This window comes from Helianthus annuus, chromosome 4 (genome assembly GCF_002127325.2).
Source record: "Helianthus annuus cultivar XRQ/B chromosome 4, HanXRQr2.0-SUNRISE, whole genome shotgun sequence".
Classification (NCBI taxonomy): domain Eukaryota; kingdom Viridiplantae; phylum Streptophyta; class Magnoliopsida; order Asterales; family Asteraceae; genus Helianthus; species Helianthus annuus.
The window spans coordinates 91,941,544-91,958,621 of record NC_035436.2 but is presented as its reverse complement, the minus strand read 5'-3'; the positions used below and the strand labels follow the sequence as shown (position 1 = coordinate 91,958,621).

Here is a 17,078-nt window from a genome sequence, read left to right as displayed (position 1 = left end):
ATGTACTCTTATTGGGCTGCCGTTTTTAGTCTACCGGCTAGTATCATCAAAAGTATCGAGAGGATTATGAAGGATTTTTTATGGCAGCAAGGTTCGTTGGGTTCGAACAAAGCTAAGGTTGCATGGAAAGATGTGTGCCTCCCCAAGTCCGAAGGGGGGCTGGATATTCAAAAGGTTTCAGATGTGAACAAGGCTCTAATGACATTTCATATTCATAGCATAGTTTCGGGTCGCAAATCTCTTTGGGTCGAGTGGATTTATGCTCATCGGCTTCGGGTTAGGAGTTTTTGGGATGTTAAGGTGCCGCAAAACTCCTCATGGGGCTGGCGAAAAATTTTGTCTTTCAGGGGTTCTGTGCGCAAATTCTTTTGGAAGCGAATAGGGAATGGTGAATCCACATCGTTATGGCATGACACTTGGTGCACTCAGTGTCCGCTGAGTCGCTTTATTTCTCCTAGAAACATGTATTAACAAGGTTTTTCAATCTATTCGAAAGTAGCTGATGTTGTTAACAATGGCATTTGGAGTTGGCCAGATGCTTGGAGGGACCTCTTTCCGATTCTATTTCAACTGGACCTGATTAATATCAATCCGAATAAACAAGATATCATTCTTTGGCGAACCAACGCGGGTAAAATGATGCCATTCTCGTCCAAGATGGTATGGGAGACTACCCGCTCACGTGGGAATGAAGTGGAATGGGCAAAGGTGGTTTGGTCGGGATGTAATATTCCTAGACATTCTTTTCACTGTTGGCTGATCTTTCGCAGAAAACTATGGACGCAAGACAGAATTCGAACATGGAATTGCATCACTAGTGGTTCTATGAACATGATGTGTTGCCTATTATGTCAGCGACAGATGGATTCACATGATCATTTGTTTTTTGAATGCTCGTACTCCTCAAATGTTTTGGATGCTCTCAAAGAGAGGTCTTGTATGAAGAAGGTTCCGAATAAGTGGGAAGACATCATGAGATGGCTGCAACCGAAGGCTAGTTCCAGATCTTTGAACTCAGTTATTGCTAAACTTACTATAAAGGCGACTGCGTATTATGTTTGGCAAGAAAGGAATTACAGATTCTTTAACAATCAATTGAGACCGCCGGAAGTGTTAACGGGCATCATTATTGATACGGTCAGATTGAAATTATTATCATTCAAGTATAAAGATAAGCCGCATGTGAGGAAGACCTTGGATGATTGGAAGCTGATGTCGGTGGATACATTCGAAGATAACTGATTTGGTGTTGTTTTGTATCTATCTAGTTTGGCTTTGTTAGCTGTGTTTTTCTTTTTTTGGTGTTTTACTCTTATATGGCATGTCATGTAAGAGAATTGGTGTAGGTGTTTCTACTCCACTTGTGTATTATTTGTTTTGTTTGGAATGAAATCACCGGGGTAAACCCTTTACCCAAAAAAAACAAGAGATAACTGTAACATCCCGACATTTCCAACCCTATATGACTTTACAAATAATTACCAGGATTTTCAAGCCACGAAATGATGCATGGTTTTAGAGACGACGTTCTTAGTATGACTCAACTTGAAGAGGATATTATGTAAATAACAAAGTATAAAAATAGATACTTTGGAAACAAGTTGCACAAACACGAATTTAGAGGGGCCTAAATGAAACTTTGAAAGCTAAAACAAGTTCATAATATAAAACCCTACGTCTCATGTGACCTAGCGTATTGCAGCCGCACAAACACAGATGGGTACGGTGGTGGTGTTTGGTGGCGGTTGGTGAGATGGAGGGTGTTCGGTGGCGTGACAGTGCGTGATGGTGTTGATGATGGGAACACAGGATGGCGGTGATTGATTATGGCGTTGGATATTGATGATGGCAATGGTGTACGAAGGATGGTGGTGGAGCATGGTGGTGATGTTTGGCGAGGTGTGCGACATTCGGTGATGGCGTTGGTGATTGACGATGGTGTGAAACAGTGACGGTGATGCGCAATGATGGTGTCGGCTTTGGTTGAGGCTACTGTGATGGTGTTTGGTGACAATGATGACAGTACGAAACCGAGTAAGATGCGGTGGTGACCGACAATGGCTACGATGGTGGGTTGAGGCCGTAGTGGTTGCGGTTGCGACGGAAGCAAGGTTAGAGGCCGGTTGTAGTGGTAACAGGTTTTGGTGGTGATGGTGGCCTTAAAATTGGACAAAGGTGATGGGATATGTAGCATGGGGGACGTTGGGTAAAATGGGAGGTTGATTAAGTAGTGATGGCTATATGATGTTAATGGTTTTGGGTTTGAATATTAATTTTTGCAAATGATTATGTTGATGATGATGTTCCTTGAACTAATTGTAAGTGGGATCACAATTAAACAGATGATGGTGGGCTTAGTTTAAAAGGGGTTCGGTTAGGCTTGGACTGGTTGTAAGATGGAGTCATGATAACGGTGGTTTATGTTTATATGTTTTCTTAAGTGGAGTTGGATGGCATGGAAACTTACGTAGTTAGTGGGAGGAGACGGTTTGGAGTGTTGGATTGTCATGAAGGGATCCATGCATGTGAGTGGTATGATATAAGTGGGTTTATATATATTCATGGGGTGAGTTTTAATTAAAATAAAATGATGGTGAAGACTATCTATAATGCAGGAGACTGGTGGTGGACGTGCATGGGAATTTGTTTCGGGGTCACGGGTTCAAACGGTACACGGGTTATGGTTTCGCATGGATGTTTCCTTTGAGGACGAAGTTCGGGGCAGTTAGCGGATTTGGACTCTTTGAAACTGGTGAGTTCTTGAGCCCACTCTTTTAAATGCTTTTATATTTCGGGCTAATGTGCATGCCAAACTCGTATGATTATTTTTATGAAAGAAGTTGTGAAGCTTATTATGTATGAAATTCATGTTTATTCGGATGGTTTTTAAGAATGAAAAAAAATAAGTATGCTTCAATATTTTTATATACCTATTTGTGTGAAGGCGAGCATTGCCTTATATATACTTATATTTATGTTTAAAAATAAATCTATGTATGTATAGATATTTATATACTCGAGTTTATGAAGGGAAGAGGTATATTTATTTAGGAGGTGTGTAGGTACGAACGTATACGTACGATGGTTGAAGTATATATATACACACGTATGTGTATGTGTGTAAGTTCATGATGCCCTTATTTAATGTTTTAAAGTTTAGGGCTAATATGCATGTTCGATGTATTAATGTGATGATAAATTTCTACGATGTTTGTATGGTTACTTTGAATCTACATTTTAACTATACATGAGGATTATTTGCTTGCCCTTTTATGTGCTTGCGTGTGATGTGTTGGGTTATGCCACAACCAGGTTGAACAGAAGAAGTTCCCTAACAGTTTATCTGTCCTTGGGGCGAGAGGAAGTCCCCTAACAGTTTATCTGTCCTTGGGGCAAGAGGAAGTCCCCTAGCAGTTTATCTGCCCTTGGGGCAAGAGGAGATGAAAAACTCCTTTATCCCCTACTTTGTGTTTGGGATTTAAGGTGAGGAGATCTGTGTTGTGTGCTTAACTCATTAAAAGATGAATTTTAAATTTTGAGGATAAAATAAATATTTTTTTATTTATTTCCATGATGAAGATGTTTTATAAGTGTTCATTTGTTAAATTATAAACTTAAACTCACTCAGCGTAGCTGACTTTTGCATGCACGTTAGTTTGATTTCAGGTTAGCTTGATGAACGATGACCTCTTGGATACTGCATGAAGCTACCCGGCATACGAAGTTGGCATTTCTAGTTGAAGACATTATCTAATTAATAGATTTTAAAAATTAGATTTTGTATGTTTTTTTTGTTTGGATGTTTCCCATGATTGGGAATTTCACTTAAAAGTTTTCCGCTGCGTATTTTTTTTCAAATTAAGAAAATAATAATAATTAAAATTTTCAAGTGTTTGGAGTATTTATGCAATGATGTCCCAACTGTGAGACACCTGGGTTTTGGGGTCTTACAAGTTGGTATCAGAGCAATAGCTCGAGAGATCCAAGCACCCCTTAATGCTTGGACTTGAACTGAGGAGGGGATCAAAGCTAGAAATGCCACTACGGGTAGCCGCACGCCAAGAGGTACCCTTCACTATATTGAAATATGGTTAGATGTTTTTTTTCATTTAAATGCTTAACGACATGAGGGGATAGGTGGGAGGTTAATTTCTTTAAATATGATTAGTATGGAAATATTTCTAGTGGGTGCTTAAATGCATAATATGTTGGATGAACCGTTGATCCCTTATGCTCGGATGTGGGATGAAATGTTTTCATTAATCACTGGGTGTGCTAGATGGAATGCTAATACCTATGTGTTTTGACGTATGTTAGTATGTCTTCCCTTGAATGCCTAATGGTGTGATGTGTTAGCTAGAATGCCAATACTTTTATGTTTTAATGGTATGTTAAGATGTTTTTATTGTAGTCTTAATAGTAAGACGTTTAGATAGAGTGCTGACGTCATTATACTTTGAAGTATTTTAAGATGCTTTTTCTTGAATGTTATTTGCATGATGTGCAAGATTGAACACTAGTGTGATCGTGTTGGGAAATGTTTAGAACATGTGTAGTAGCATTGGCAATCGATGGCACTTGATCAACGTTATCGGCAGTCTATTGTTACTTCCTTTGTTCTGAGTTGTGGCCTAAGATGATCATATGAATGTTCTGTCTTTTTCTAGGCGTACAATTATGGGTAAATATCAGTTGTATTATGTTCAAAGCTCGTTGGAGTAACTAACAGGTAAATATGCCCATATTATATAAGTTGTCACTAGATCTAAGTTCTAGTTATGCCCAACTGGGTGATGAAAGTGCCTTCCTGTTATATTGCTATACATTATGTGAGATTATGCGATGCACTAAATATTATGAGGAATATAGATTCTTGGGTAAGGTAGTATTTGTGACTTAAATTGGACCAATAACACAACAAAGGTAGACTGTGTTTAGCCATGGAGTTCCAGTTTTAGAGATGCAAAATGCTGACATACATGTAGAATCTAGATGTCTACCTAGAGGTCTCATATCACTATCGGAGGAGGTACACATGCTATGACGGAAGGGATACGGATGCCCAGTCAGGTGAAGACTTGTCAACTAATCGTCAACTGATAGTGTCACACCCCCAAAATCCACACGCGGAGTACCATCGCTTGGAGGCGTGACATGACCAGGATCAAGCCATCAATCATATCAAACATAGCATTTAATAATAAACGTAATTAATGTAATTCATCATGACATGATTGATGTTTCAAAACCAACATTGTTTAAGTAGCGGAAGCATAGTAATGTAATCTCGAAATAATTGTAAGTTCGAATATCGTTCATGATCCAGATCCCACAACAACCTGCTCCTCCCTGTGCAAGCTCCATAATGTACCTAAGGTCCTGCAAGGCATGCAGCAAATAATCAACAAACTAGTTGAGCGAGTTCACAGAAAGTAAGTTCATAACATAGTGCATAAGCATAACTAGTGGGGGCTTCCCATACTAGCGTATACTAAAGGTGGGGGCTTCCCAAACCTTGTGTTTATATTACCAGTGGGGGCTTCCCACGTTTATCCTTACTAATGAGGGCTTCTCATTAGTGGTACTTACTAGACTAACTTCCAACCATGTGTTCTTCTTCACCGAGAACAGGAATACGTACTGGGTCACATAGGCTTTACGTGACGTGCCCTTCCCCGAGGACAGTGGTACGCGTGGGGGGCTACGTAGGCTTTACGCAGCGTGTCCTTCCGACCCGGAAGACAGTAGAAGGTATTGGGTTACGTAGGCTTTACGTAACGTGTCCTCCCGACCCGGGAGACAAATGGCAAATACTGGGTTACGTAGGCTTTACGTAACGTGTCCTGACTATCCTGAGGACGATGGTCTATAGTCTAGTGAATGCGTAAGTACGAGTAACTCTTTCGATATCAACATATCCAACCCAATTCCCAACCCGGGAATCCCATGCCTTGGCTGTGTGAACTCACCTTGGTTTGCTCGGCAGATACACAAAGAGTACAGGTAAGCTAGTAAATGGTCAACCACGTCCTATCACGGTTATTATACAAGTCAGGTTTGACTAAGGTAATACACGTGTGCATCACATATGTTAACACGTTACTATCACGTATGCATGTAAACAAGTAAGAGCATAGCATTAACATTCATGTGCGATCCAATGTCTAAGCCCGAAAGTCAATCAACCCAAATATCGTTCAACCAATTCATATAACGGCCCAATCTAAACAGTCCAGATTCTCAATCGGCCCAAATAGTAAACGCATACAAGTCCACAAATCCAATCATTGGGCCCAACTGATTGAGCCCGTGACAGTGAAGGCCCAAACAGTGTACGTGCATTAACTAGTCTCGAGTCGCAACCGGCGATCTCGAGTCGCAACCGGGGATTACGAGTCGCAACAGCTGGTTACGAGTCGCAATGGTGATCTCGGCTCATCATGGTCTGGTTACGAGTCGCGATATGACTCGCAACCGTGGTTGCGGTTCGTGCTGTTGCTGGTGTGAGGTTTCGAGTCGCAATTGGTGATACCGAGTCGCAACCGTGTGTGTGTAACTGGTTTCCACAATTCTAGTCAATTAAACTCCGTGATTTCAGCTAACACCTTGGACAGTTTCGCAATTCCGATCAATCAACAGTTAATTCAGATTTCATGCATATTCATAACAATCCAAGAACATCGAACCAGCAAATAAATCAGTAATTGTGCATATGAACCATATCTTATAACATTCAATTAGATTAATCCTTGAAATATAACTACCCCGTAGCCTATCAATTCTAATACCCGAAACAATATATGATAGCCGATTACTAGATCATGCATTCAAGAAACTTTTAAACATTTATCAAAACCTTATCAACAAACCACGACCCGAATCACAGCACATAACCATGGATTAATCAACATCATACAATTCCGATTTCGTGACTATAAAACCGATTAACAAGAGTATTATCATCACACATCATCAACAACTATCCGAATGAACATGAAATCACGTATAAACAACATGCTACCTAACAATACAAACCACAATCACACTAACCGGATTGGAGAAGGAACAAGGATGATCCAAGTAGGGAAAGATCTTTGCCGTCGGGTCCTAAGCAAGCCGAGAGAGAGATAGAGAGCAAGTAGGGTTTCTTGTTGTGATAGTGTTTTGTAACAAATGAGAGGAACAAGTCCCTAAGGGTGTTTGTTTGCGTGAAAAGGGAGTGGGCCGAGCCCAACTCGGTTATCTAATGGGGTCCGATTTCAAAGTGTGGCCCAAATGGGCTTGTGTGACCGGTTAGCCTTGTGCGATCGGGTTTTAGTGTGTGGTTTGGGCTCGTGCAACACATAACATACATACACACATAATGCACATAAACATAACATACCAAGTATTCATTCAATTAATAACGTTCTCGTAAACACGTATCGTTACACAAAGTAAGTCTAAGGTTCGAGTTGTCACATTATCCCCAACTAATTGGAAATTTCGTCCCGAAATTTGGTATGCACTCACTGAGGAAGCTAGGTAAACTGTATTGTTCACTGATTTTCCTAGGGTGTCACATCCTCCCCCCGTTGATCTGGAATTTCGTCCCGAAATTCCGAAGTAGTAGCTTCAACCTCAGTAGTGGTAGCATTGGTTTCGAATAACTGGGGGTACTTTTCTGTCATCCTGTCTTCGCGTTCCCAGGTGTACTCTGGGCCACGTTTGGAGTTCCAACGTACTCGAACAAGAGGGATTCTCTTGCTTTTGAGGAACTGCAACCGCTCGTCGATAGTGAGTTCCTTAAAAGGAATGATGAGGGTTTCATCTGATAGGCACTTCTTTAGGTTCGACACATGAAAGACATTGTGAACTGCCCCGAGTTCAGCTGGTAGGTTTAGCTTGTATGCTACTTTGCCAATCTTTTCTATGATTTCGAATGGTCCGACGTATCGCGGATTCAGTTTGCCCCGTTTGCCAAAACGAACTACACCCTTCCAGGGTGAAACTTTTAATAAAACCCGGTCCCCGACCTGAAATTCCAATGGCTTTCTACGCTTGTCCGCGTAGGCTTTCTGACGGTCGCGTGCTGCCGCCATGCGTTGTCGTATCTGTGCTATCTTTTATGTGGCGTCCACTACAATCTCTGGACCCGTGATCTGACTATCCCCCACCTCTGCCCAACAGAGAGGTGACCGGCATTTACGTCCGTACAATGCCTCGAATGGAGCGGCTTGGATGCTGGTGTGATAACTGTTATTATACGAGAACTCCACCAAAGGGAGGTGCTTTTCCCAGCCGTTGCCGAAGTCTATGACGCATGCCCGAAGCATGTCTTCAAGAGTTTGGATCGTTCGCTCAGACTGCCCATCCGTCTGAGGGTGATAAGCTGTGCTCATGTCTAGTCGTGAGCCGAAAGATTTGTGCATCGCTTGCCATAGTTCTGACGTGAATCGTGCATCGCGATCCGAAATGATGGAGGTGGGCACCCCGTGCCTCGAAACAACTTCTTTAAGATAGACGTCTGCGAGAGTGGAGAACTTATCCGTTTCCTTTATAGCTAGGAAGTGTGCAGACTTAGTGAGTCGATCCACGATCACCCATATAGTATCATTTCCCCGCTGGGATCTGGGTAGGCCTGTAACAAAATCCATGGAAATTTCTTCCCATTTCCATTGAGGTATCTTAGGCTGCTGAAGTAGGCCAGCTGGTTTCTGATATTCAACCTTGACTCTCGCACAGGTCAAACATTTTCCAACATACGTAGCGATGTGGGCCTTCATGCTAGGCCACCAATAAGTAGTGCTGATGTCGTGGTACATTTTATCCGACCCTGGATGTACCGAGTAGCGAGACTTGTGTGCTTCGTCCATCACAAGTTCGCGTAGACCGCCATAAAGTGGGACCCAAATACGCCCCGTTACGTAGTAGGAGCCGTCTGCCTTCTGTTCCATTCGTTGTCGTGAGCCGCGTAAGGCTTCAGCCTTGACGTTTTCGGGTTTCAATGCTTCTACCTGAGCATTTCGTATCTGTACTGGAAGGCTAGACTGAATCGTAAGCTGTAGCGCTCGCACGCGCCGTGGTAGAGTGTCTTTCCGACTGAGGGCATCAGCCACAACATTGGCTTTGCCTGGATGATACTTGATAGCGCATTCGTAATCGTTAAGTAACTCAACCCATGATCGTTGACGCATGTTCAAATCCTTCTGCTTAAAGATATGCTCGAGACTCCTGTGATCGGTGTAAATCGTGCACCTGGTACCGTACAGGTAGTGTCGCCATATCTTAAGCGCGAAAACAACAGCTCCCAGCTCTAAATCGTGCGTCGTGTAGTTCCGTTCATGAACCTTTAATTGACGAGACGCGTAGGCAATAACTTTCTCCCGCTGCATCAATACGCAACCCAGACCCTGTATTGATGCGTCACAATATACTACGAAGTCATCTGTGCCCTCTGGCAATGAAAGAATAGGTGCGCTGCAAAGCCTATCCTTTAGATACTGAAAAGCAGTTTCCTGCGTGTTGCTCCAACGGTAGGTGACACCCTTCTGTGTCAGTAGCGTAAGTGGTTGCGCGATCTTCGAGAAATCCTTGATAAACCGTCTGTAGTAACCTGCCAAACCCAAGAATTGGCGTATTTCCGTTGGCGTTCGCGGTGCAGGCCAGTTCCTGATCGAATCTACCTTGGATGGATCGACATGGATCCCATCCTTGTTTACTACGTGGCCTAAGAAATGGACTTCACGAAGCCAGAAGTCGCATTTCGAAAACTTAGCGTACAGCTGTTCCTTCCGAAGGAGTTCCAAAATGAGACGAAGATGCTGCTCGTGTTCTTCCTGACTCTTGGAATAGATCAGAATTTCGTCGATGAATACTATGACAAACTTGTCAAGATAGGGTTTGCACACCCTGTTCATAAGATCCATAAATACGGCAGGCGCGTTCGTTAACCCGAACGGCATGACAAGAAACTCGTAGTGGCCATAACGAGTTCTGAATGCAGTCTTGGAGACGTCCTCATCCCGGACTCTCAGCTGATGATACCCAGACCTCAAGTCTATCTTCGAATAGTAACACGACCCTTGCAACTGGTCGAATAAGTCGTCGATGCGCGGAAGAGGATAACGGTTCTTCACCGTCACCTTGTTGAGTTCACGGTAGTCGATACACATCCTGAACGTACCGTCTTTCTTTTTCACGAAAAGTACTGGAGCTCCCCAAGGCGAAGAGCTTGGACGAATGAAACCCTTTTCCAAGAGCTCTTGTAGCTGCTTTGACAGTTCCTCCAATTCTGATGGAGCTAGACGATATGGCGCGCGAGCTATGGGTGCTGCTCCTGGAGCGAGCTCGATTTGAAATTCGACCTGACTATGAGGCGGTAAGCCAGGTAAGTCTTCAGGAAACACCTGAGGGTAATCGCGTACAATTGGAATATCCTCCAATTTCTTTTCTTTTACTGATGCGTCTGTAACAAGAGCCAAAATGGCTGTGTGACCCTTACGTAAGCATTTCTGAGCCTTCAAGAATGAGATGATGCTAACCACTGCACCACTCTTGTCGCCTTGAACTTCGAGAGGTTCCTGACTAGAACGTGGAATGCGAATTATCTTCTCGCTGCATAAGATTTCTGCCTGGTGTTGGGATAACCAATCCATCCCAATCACGACGTCGAAGCTACCCAAAACTATGGGAATGAGATCAATAGAGAAGGCTTGGCCAGCTAGGATAAGATTACAACCCTGAACTACGTGCGTGGCTTCTAGACTTTTACCGTTAGCTAACTCTACTACATGTTTGGTGGGTAAAAGTGTTGGTGCACGTTTTAGCAGTTGACACATTTTCACAGACATATAGCTTGTATCCGCACCCGAATCAAACAAAACAGTAACGTAAATATTGTCGAGGAGAAACTTACCCATAACCACATTGGGATCGTTCACTGCGTCGCCTCGACCTAGCACAAAAGCGCGTCCCCTAGCTTCGTTGCCATTATTGTTGTTGTTTCCCCCGTTGTTGTTCCCGTTGCCCTGGTTGTTGTTGTTGTTGCGGTTCTGGTTCTGGTTCAACTGAGGGCAATCGCGTTTGAAATGACCTTCAGCCCCACACTGGAAACATCCCCGGTTTCCACGTTGTGGCTGCTGCTGCTGCTGCTGGTTCTGTGGAGCTGGTTGCTGAGGCTGCTGATTCTGATTTGCAGGCCGTGGCCTCCTACAGTCTTTGGCCTCGTGACCCATCTTAAGACACCTTTGACAACGACCCTTGTTGCACGGGCCATTGTGATGTCTGTGGCAATTGTGGCACTTAGGTTGACTTCCCTGATATCTCCTCTGTCTGTGACTACCAGAGGATTGCTGACTGGGACTCTGATAGTGGTCAATCTTCTGCTGCTGAGCTTGTGGCTGAACAGTCGCTGAACCCCTGCTGGAATCTCCATCCCATTTTCTTTTGCTTTCGCTAGTAGTAGCAGGAGTAGCTGAAGGAGTGACTGTGGCAGTAGCATTGACACGCTTAGGCAGTTTATTCTGATCCACTGCCTGATCGGTGATGCGATGAGCGAGACGCTGAATTTCCTGGATGTTGTCGAGGTTAGCCGAGGTAACGTGGCTCTGGATCTCTGGTGCCAACCCCTTGAGATACATCTCGATGCGCTTGTATGGAGGGTCCACCATAGTTGGGCACAGTACGGCCAGCTCATTCGACCGTTTAGTATACGCTTCGATCTCTGATCCAACCATTTTCAGATTATACAGCTCGTCTTCCAGCTTGTGAATATCTTCACGTGTACAATACTCCCTCTTGATAAGTTCCTTAAAATCATTCCAGGGTGTGGCGTTAGCAGCTTGCCAACCCCAGAATTTGCACCTGCGCGTTCCACCAGGTTAGCGCGATTCCTTCCAAGGTGCCGGTGGCAAACTTGACCTTGCGAGCCTCAGGGCACTCGCACATTTCGAATACTGATTCTAGCTTTTCAAACCAATGGAGGAGTCCCACTGCCCCCTCGGTGCCGCTGAAAGAATTTGGACGACAGTCCATGAAGTTCTTAAAGGTGCAAACTTGCTGCGCTGGTTGACCTATTGTGTACGAATAGGACGAAGTTAAATACGAGAGTTAATGTAGGATCTAAAGATCCTAGTGTGTGCCTATACTGCAGGATATACTACCTGCTTGAGCAGCTGCAACTGCCGCAGCAACTTGAGCTTGAACGAGAGCCTCTAGCTGGGCTTGTGTCATGTTGATTCGTCCAGACATGATCTTCATTGTAACAAGTAGCATAGGTAAGAATGGTTCGCGAATAGGGCGATGACAGAAAAGAGTAAGCACGTAGGGATTCTCATGCTATAGTATCATGTGTATCCAAGCGTAATGCGAGCAAAGTTCTAAGCAGTTCTAGCAAACAGGCAATAAACATAAACCTTATTACCTAGGATGTCGAGTCTTGCACGTGGAGCGAAGCGTCGTTGTGGATCGTTGAGAGCACTGTACTGGTTATAGTCCGGTTTTAATAAAAACGTTTTCCCATATTAAAACCAAGTTCTCTATAACCAATGGCTCTGATACCAATCTGTCACACCCCCAAAATCCACACGCGGAGTACCACCGCTTGGAGGCGTGACATGACCAGGATCAAGCCATCAATCATATCAAACATAGCATTTAATAATAAACGTAATTAATGTAATTCATCATGACATGATTGATGTTTCAAAACCAACATTGTTTAAGTAGCGGAAGCATAGTAATGTAATCTCGAAATAATTGTAAGTTCGAATATCGTTCATGATCCAGATCCCACAACAACCTGCTCCTCCCTGTGCAAGCTCCATAATGTACCTAAGGTCCTGCAAGGCATGCAACAAATAATCAACAAACTAGTTGAGCGAGTTCACAGAAAGTAAGTTCATAACATAGTGCATAAGCATAACTAGTGGGGGCTTCCCATACTAGCGTGTACTAAAGGTGGGGGCTTCCCAAACCTTGTGTTTATATTACCGGTGGGGGCTTCCCACGTTTATCCTTACTAATGAGGGCTTCTCATTAGTGGTACTTACTAGACTAACTTCCAACCATGTGTTCTTCTTCACCGAGAACAGGAATACGTACTGGGTCACGTAGGCTTTACGTGACGTGCCCTTCCCCGAGGACAGTGGTACGCGTGGGGGGATACGTAGGCTTTACGCAGCGTGTCCTTCCGACCCGGAAGACAGTAGAAGGTATTGGGTTACGTAGGCTTTACGTAACGTGTCCTCCCGACCCGGGAGACAAATGGCAAATACTGGGTTACGTAGGCTTTACGTAACGTGTCCTGACTATCCTGAGGACGATGGTCTATAGTCTAGTGAATGCGTAAGTACGAGTAACTCTTTCGATATCAACATATCCAACCCAATTCCCAACCCGGGAATCCCATGCCTTGGCTGTGTGAACTCACCTTGGTTTGCTCGGCAGATACACAAAGAGTACAGGTAAGCTAGTAAATGGTCAACCACGTCCTATCACGGTTATTATACAAGTCAGGTTTGACTAAGGTAATACACGTGTGCATCACATATGTTAACACGTTACTATCACGTATGCATGTAAACAAGTAAGAGCATAGCATTAACATTCATGTGCGATCCAATGTCTAAGCCCGAAAGTCAATCAACCCAAATATCGTTCAACCAATTCATATAACGGCCCAATCTAAACAGTCCAGATTCTCAATCGGCCCAAATAGTAAACGCATACAAGTCCACAAATCCAATCATTGGGCCCAACTGATTGAGCCCGTGACAGTGAAGGCCCAAACAGTGTACGTGCATTAACTAGTCTCGAGTCGCAACCGGCGATCTCGAGTCGCAACCGGGGATTACGAGTCGCAACAGCTGGTTACGAGTCGCAATGGTGATCTCGGCTCATCATGGTCTGGTTACGAGTCGCGATATGACTCGCAACCGTGGTTGCGGTTCGTGCTGTTGCTGGTGTGAGGTTTCGAGTCGCAATTGGTGATACCGAGTCGCAACCGTGTGTGTGTAACTGGTTTCCACAATTCTAGTCAATTAAACTCCGTGATTTCAGCTAACACCTTGGACAGTTTCGCAATTCCGATCAATCAACAGTTAATTCAGATTTCATGCATATTCATAACAATCCAAGAACATCGAACCAGCAAATAAATTAGTAATTGTGCATATGAACCATATCTTATAACATTCAATTAGATTAATCCTTGAAATATAACTACCCCGTAGCCTATCAATTCTAATACCTGAAACAATATATGATAGCCGATTACTAGATCATGCATTCAAGAAACTTATAAACATTTATCAAAACCTTATCAACAAACCACGACCCGAATCACAGCACATAACCATGGATTAATCAACATCATACAATTCCGATTTCGTGACTATAAAACCGATTAACAAGAGTATTATCATCACACATCATCAACAACTATCCGAATGAACATGAAATCACGTATAAACAACATGCTACCTAACAATACAAACCACAATCACACTAACCGGATTGGAGAAGGAACAAGGATGATCCAAGTAGGGAAAGATCTTTGCCGTCGGGTCCTAAGCAAGCCGAGAGAGAGATAGAGAGCAAGTAGGGTTTCTTGTTGTGATAGTGTTTTGTAACAAATGAGAGGAACAAGTCCCTAAGGGTGTTTGTTTGCGTGAAAAGGGAGTGGGCCGAGCCCAACTCGGTTATCTAATGGGGTCCGATTTCAAAGTGTGGCCCAAATGGGCTTGTGTGACCGGTTAGCCTTGTGCGATCGGGTTTTAGTGTGTGGTTTGGGCTCGTGCAACACATAACATACATACACACATAATGCACATAAACATAACATACCAAGTATTCATTCAATTAATAACATTCTCGTAAACACGTATCGTTACACAAAGTAAGTCTAAGGTTCGAGTTGTCACAGATAGGGATGCCTGAAGTTAGGAACATATGATTTATGTGCATAATGAAGCTATGAAGGACAGCTGGATCAGTAAAGAGTGCATGGTTAGCCCAGAGAAGTTCTTTGACAGAAACCAAAAATTAGCGACTATCAGTTTGGACGAATGTGGATACCTTGCTACGGGTTTTTACAAATATGATTATGGATGAGGCTCCCTGGACGCATCTCACGACTCATCTAGGTGCGATCAAGAGGTGGCAAGATTTGAAGGAGGCTTATTGGAAGCCGAGCATAAGTGCATGTTCATCTTACATCTAGGTGAAGGCCAAGTATCATAAAAGGTTTAGGGAAATCCAAACGTTAGAGGTACTCAAATGGAAATGAGGACGCCATTCAATGAACTCCCCGTACAACTTACGGTTATGACACCATATGAGTGGTGATGGCTAAGAAGACTAAAAATGCTCATTACATATTAATAGGACAGACTCTTAACATGCGAGGAATTGTTTTTAGGCACGTTGTGCAGGTATCTATTGCCTTTTCCTAGGATACGTGGTTCACTGCTAACTGTGAAAGGAAATACATGAAAGGCCATGCTCTAAACTTCATGTTAACACAAACCATCATCCACGAGGAGATGGTCAACTCAAAGGACCATCCAAGTTCTTGCACTCTTATGGTGAAAAAAAAAAAGAATAACTGGTATTAGCATAGTTTCTTGTGACAATAGTTATCGGGCTAGTTTTTTTGATGCTACTCAATACATGTTGTATGGACGGAAGTGTGTGACACCTATTTGGTGGGGTTCTACTTGAAAAAAAAAAGAAAGTTAGAAGTAGATGTGGCAATAACTGAAAAGATGGTTAAGAACAAAGCTTTTGTGTAAGCAACTCTTATAAACAAAGAAGAGTGTCATATCGTTGTCATTACATATTCTAGTTTTAATAGGGTTTCAGGATTAGGGTTTTTCTGATTTCGTTGGTTGGTGGCTGGAGTTGAGTTTTCTGTTGGTGTTACGTGTGCATGGAGGGTAGGAGTGATGGAAACAGTACGATGGAGGGTGGAGGCACTCCAGGGACGGAAGACAAAACACCTCCAATTCGTGGTATAGGATTGCGGGTGACGAACATTGAGGGTAACAATATGTTCTCTAGGCGTGGTATTTACTCTACCAACAATCATTCGGTTCTTGATGGGTTGTTGGAAATCTCTAAACCGGTGGAATTGAATACTACATGTGGAGAGAATAACTTGGCGGCGATGAATACCTCCCATGCAAACCCTAGTGGAGTTTCGAATCTAAACCCTAGCACGGCAGATATGGGGGTCTTGGGCAGTCAGCTTGGTGTGCAAGGAAGTCAGAATGTTAGTAGGGATTCAGGTAAATCTCCGTTGTCGTATGCGGATTCTATTGGGGCGTCTAGTGGCAGAAAGGTAAATTTTCGAACGCTTGCAAGTCCGGTTGAGAAGGAGGGTTGTGATGTAGTGTTGCCGAAAGAATCTGTTAGGGTTGTTAAAGATAAGCTTGCTAATACGTTATATGGTTACTTTCTTGGTGATCGTGTTGCTTACCCGGTAGTCGAGTATTTCGTGAGGAACAACTGGAAGAAATTTGGCCTCCAAAAGACTATGATGAATGCTAGTGGTTTTTTCTTTTTCAAGTTTGCTGATGAGAGTGGTATGATGAATGCTATGAAAGAAGGTCCTTGGATCATCCGATCACAACCGCTTTTTCTGAATGTATGGTCTCCATCCTCGAAACTGGAAAAGAAGGAAGTTAAAACGGTGCAGCTTTGGGTTAAAATTCACGAGGTTCCTCTTGCGGCATATACAGAGGATGGCTTAAGCATGATTGCAACGGCCATTGGTAAACCAATAGCTTTAGATTCATATACTACCTCAATGTGCTTAGATTCATGGGGTCGGAGCAGCTTTGCGAGAGCTCTAGTAGAAATCTCGGCGGACAATGACTTCAAGGAGGAGATCGTGATTGCTGTTCCAGATTTGGAAGGGGATGGGTTTGCTAAGGTAAAGTTGTATGTGGAATATGAATGGAGCCCTCATCGATGCTCTCTTTGCAAGGTTTTTGGGCATAATGATGGGGATTGTCCGAGGCAAATCAGGCAGGTTACGAAGGCTCCGGCTAGTGTTCCAAAAGCTCATAAAGCTCCTAACTCTAAAGGGACTACGA

General features: G+C 43.4%; 1 protein-coding gene across 1 annotated transcript; it reads left to right on the top strand.

Annotated features, from left to right (window-relative positions):
• LOC110933789 lies at positions 1-1,242 on the top strand. Its single transcript, XM_035989374.1, has 2 exons — positions 1-300; positions 856-1,242. The coding sequence occupies exons 1-2, from the start codon at positions 1-3 to the stop codon at positions 1,240-1,242; spliced, it is 687 nt and encodes a 228-aa protein (XP_035845267.1).
• Positions 1,243-17,078: the final 15,836 nt, after the last annotated feature.

Excerpts from the sequence above, each read along its gene's own strand:
- LOC110933789 (XM_035989374.1), top strand. The coding sequence starts at position 1 with ATGTACTCTTATTGGGCTGCCGTTTTTAGTCTACCGGCTAGTATCATC. Across the intron at positions 301-855 it reads GGAGTTTTTGGGATGTTAAG|CGACAGATGGATTCACATGA; the intron begins GTGCCGCAAAAC and ends CTATTATGTCAG.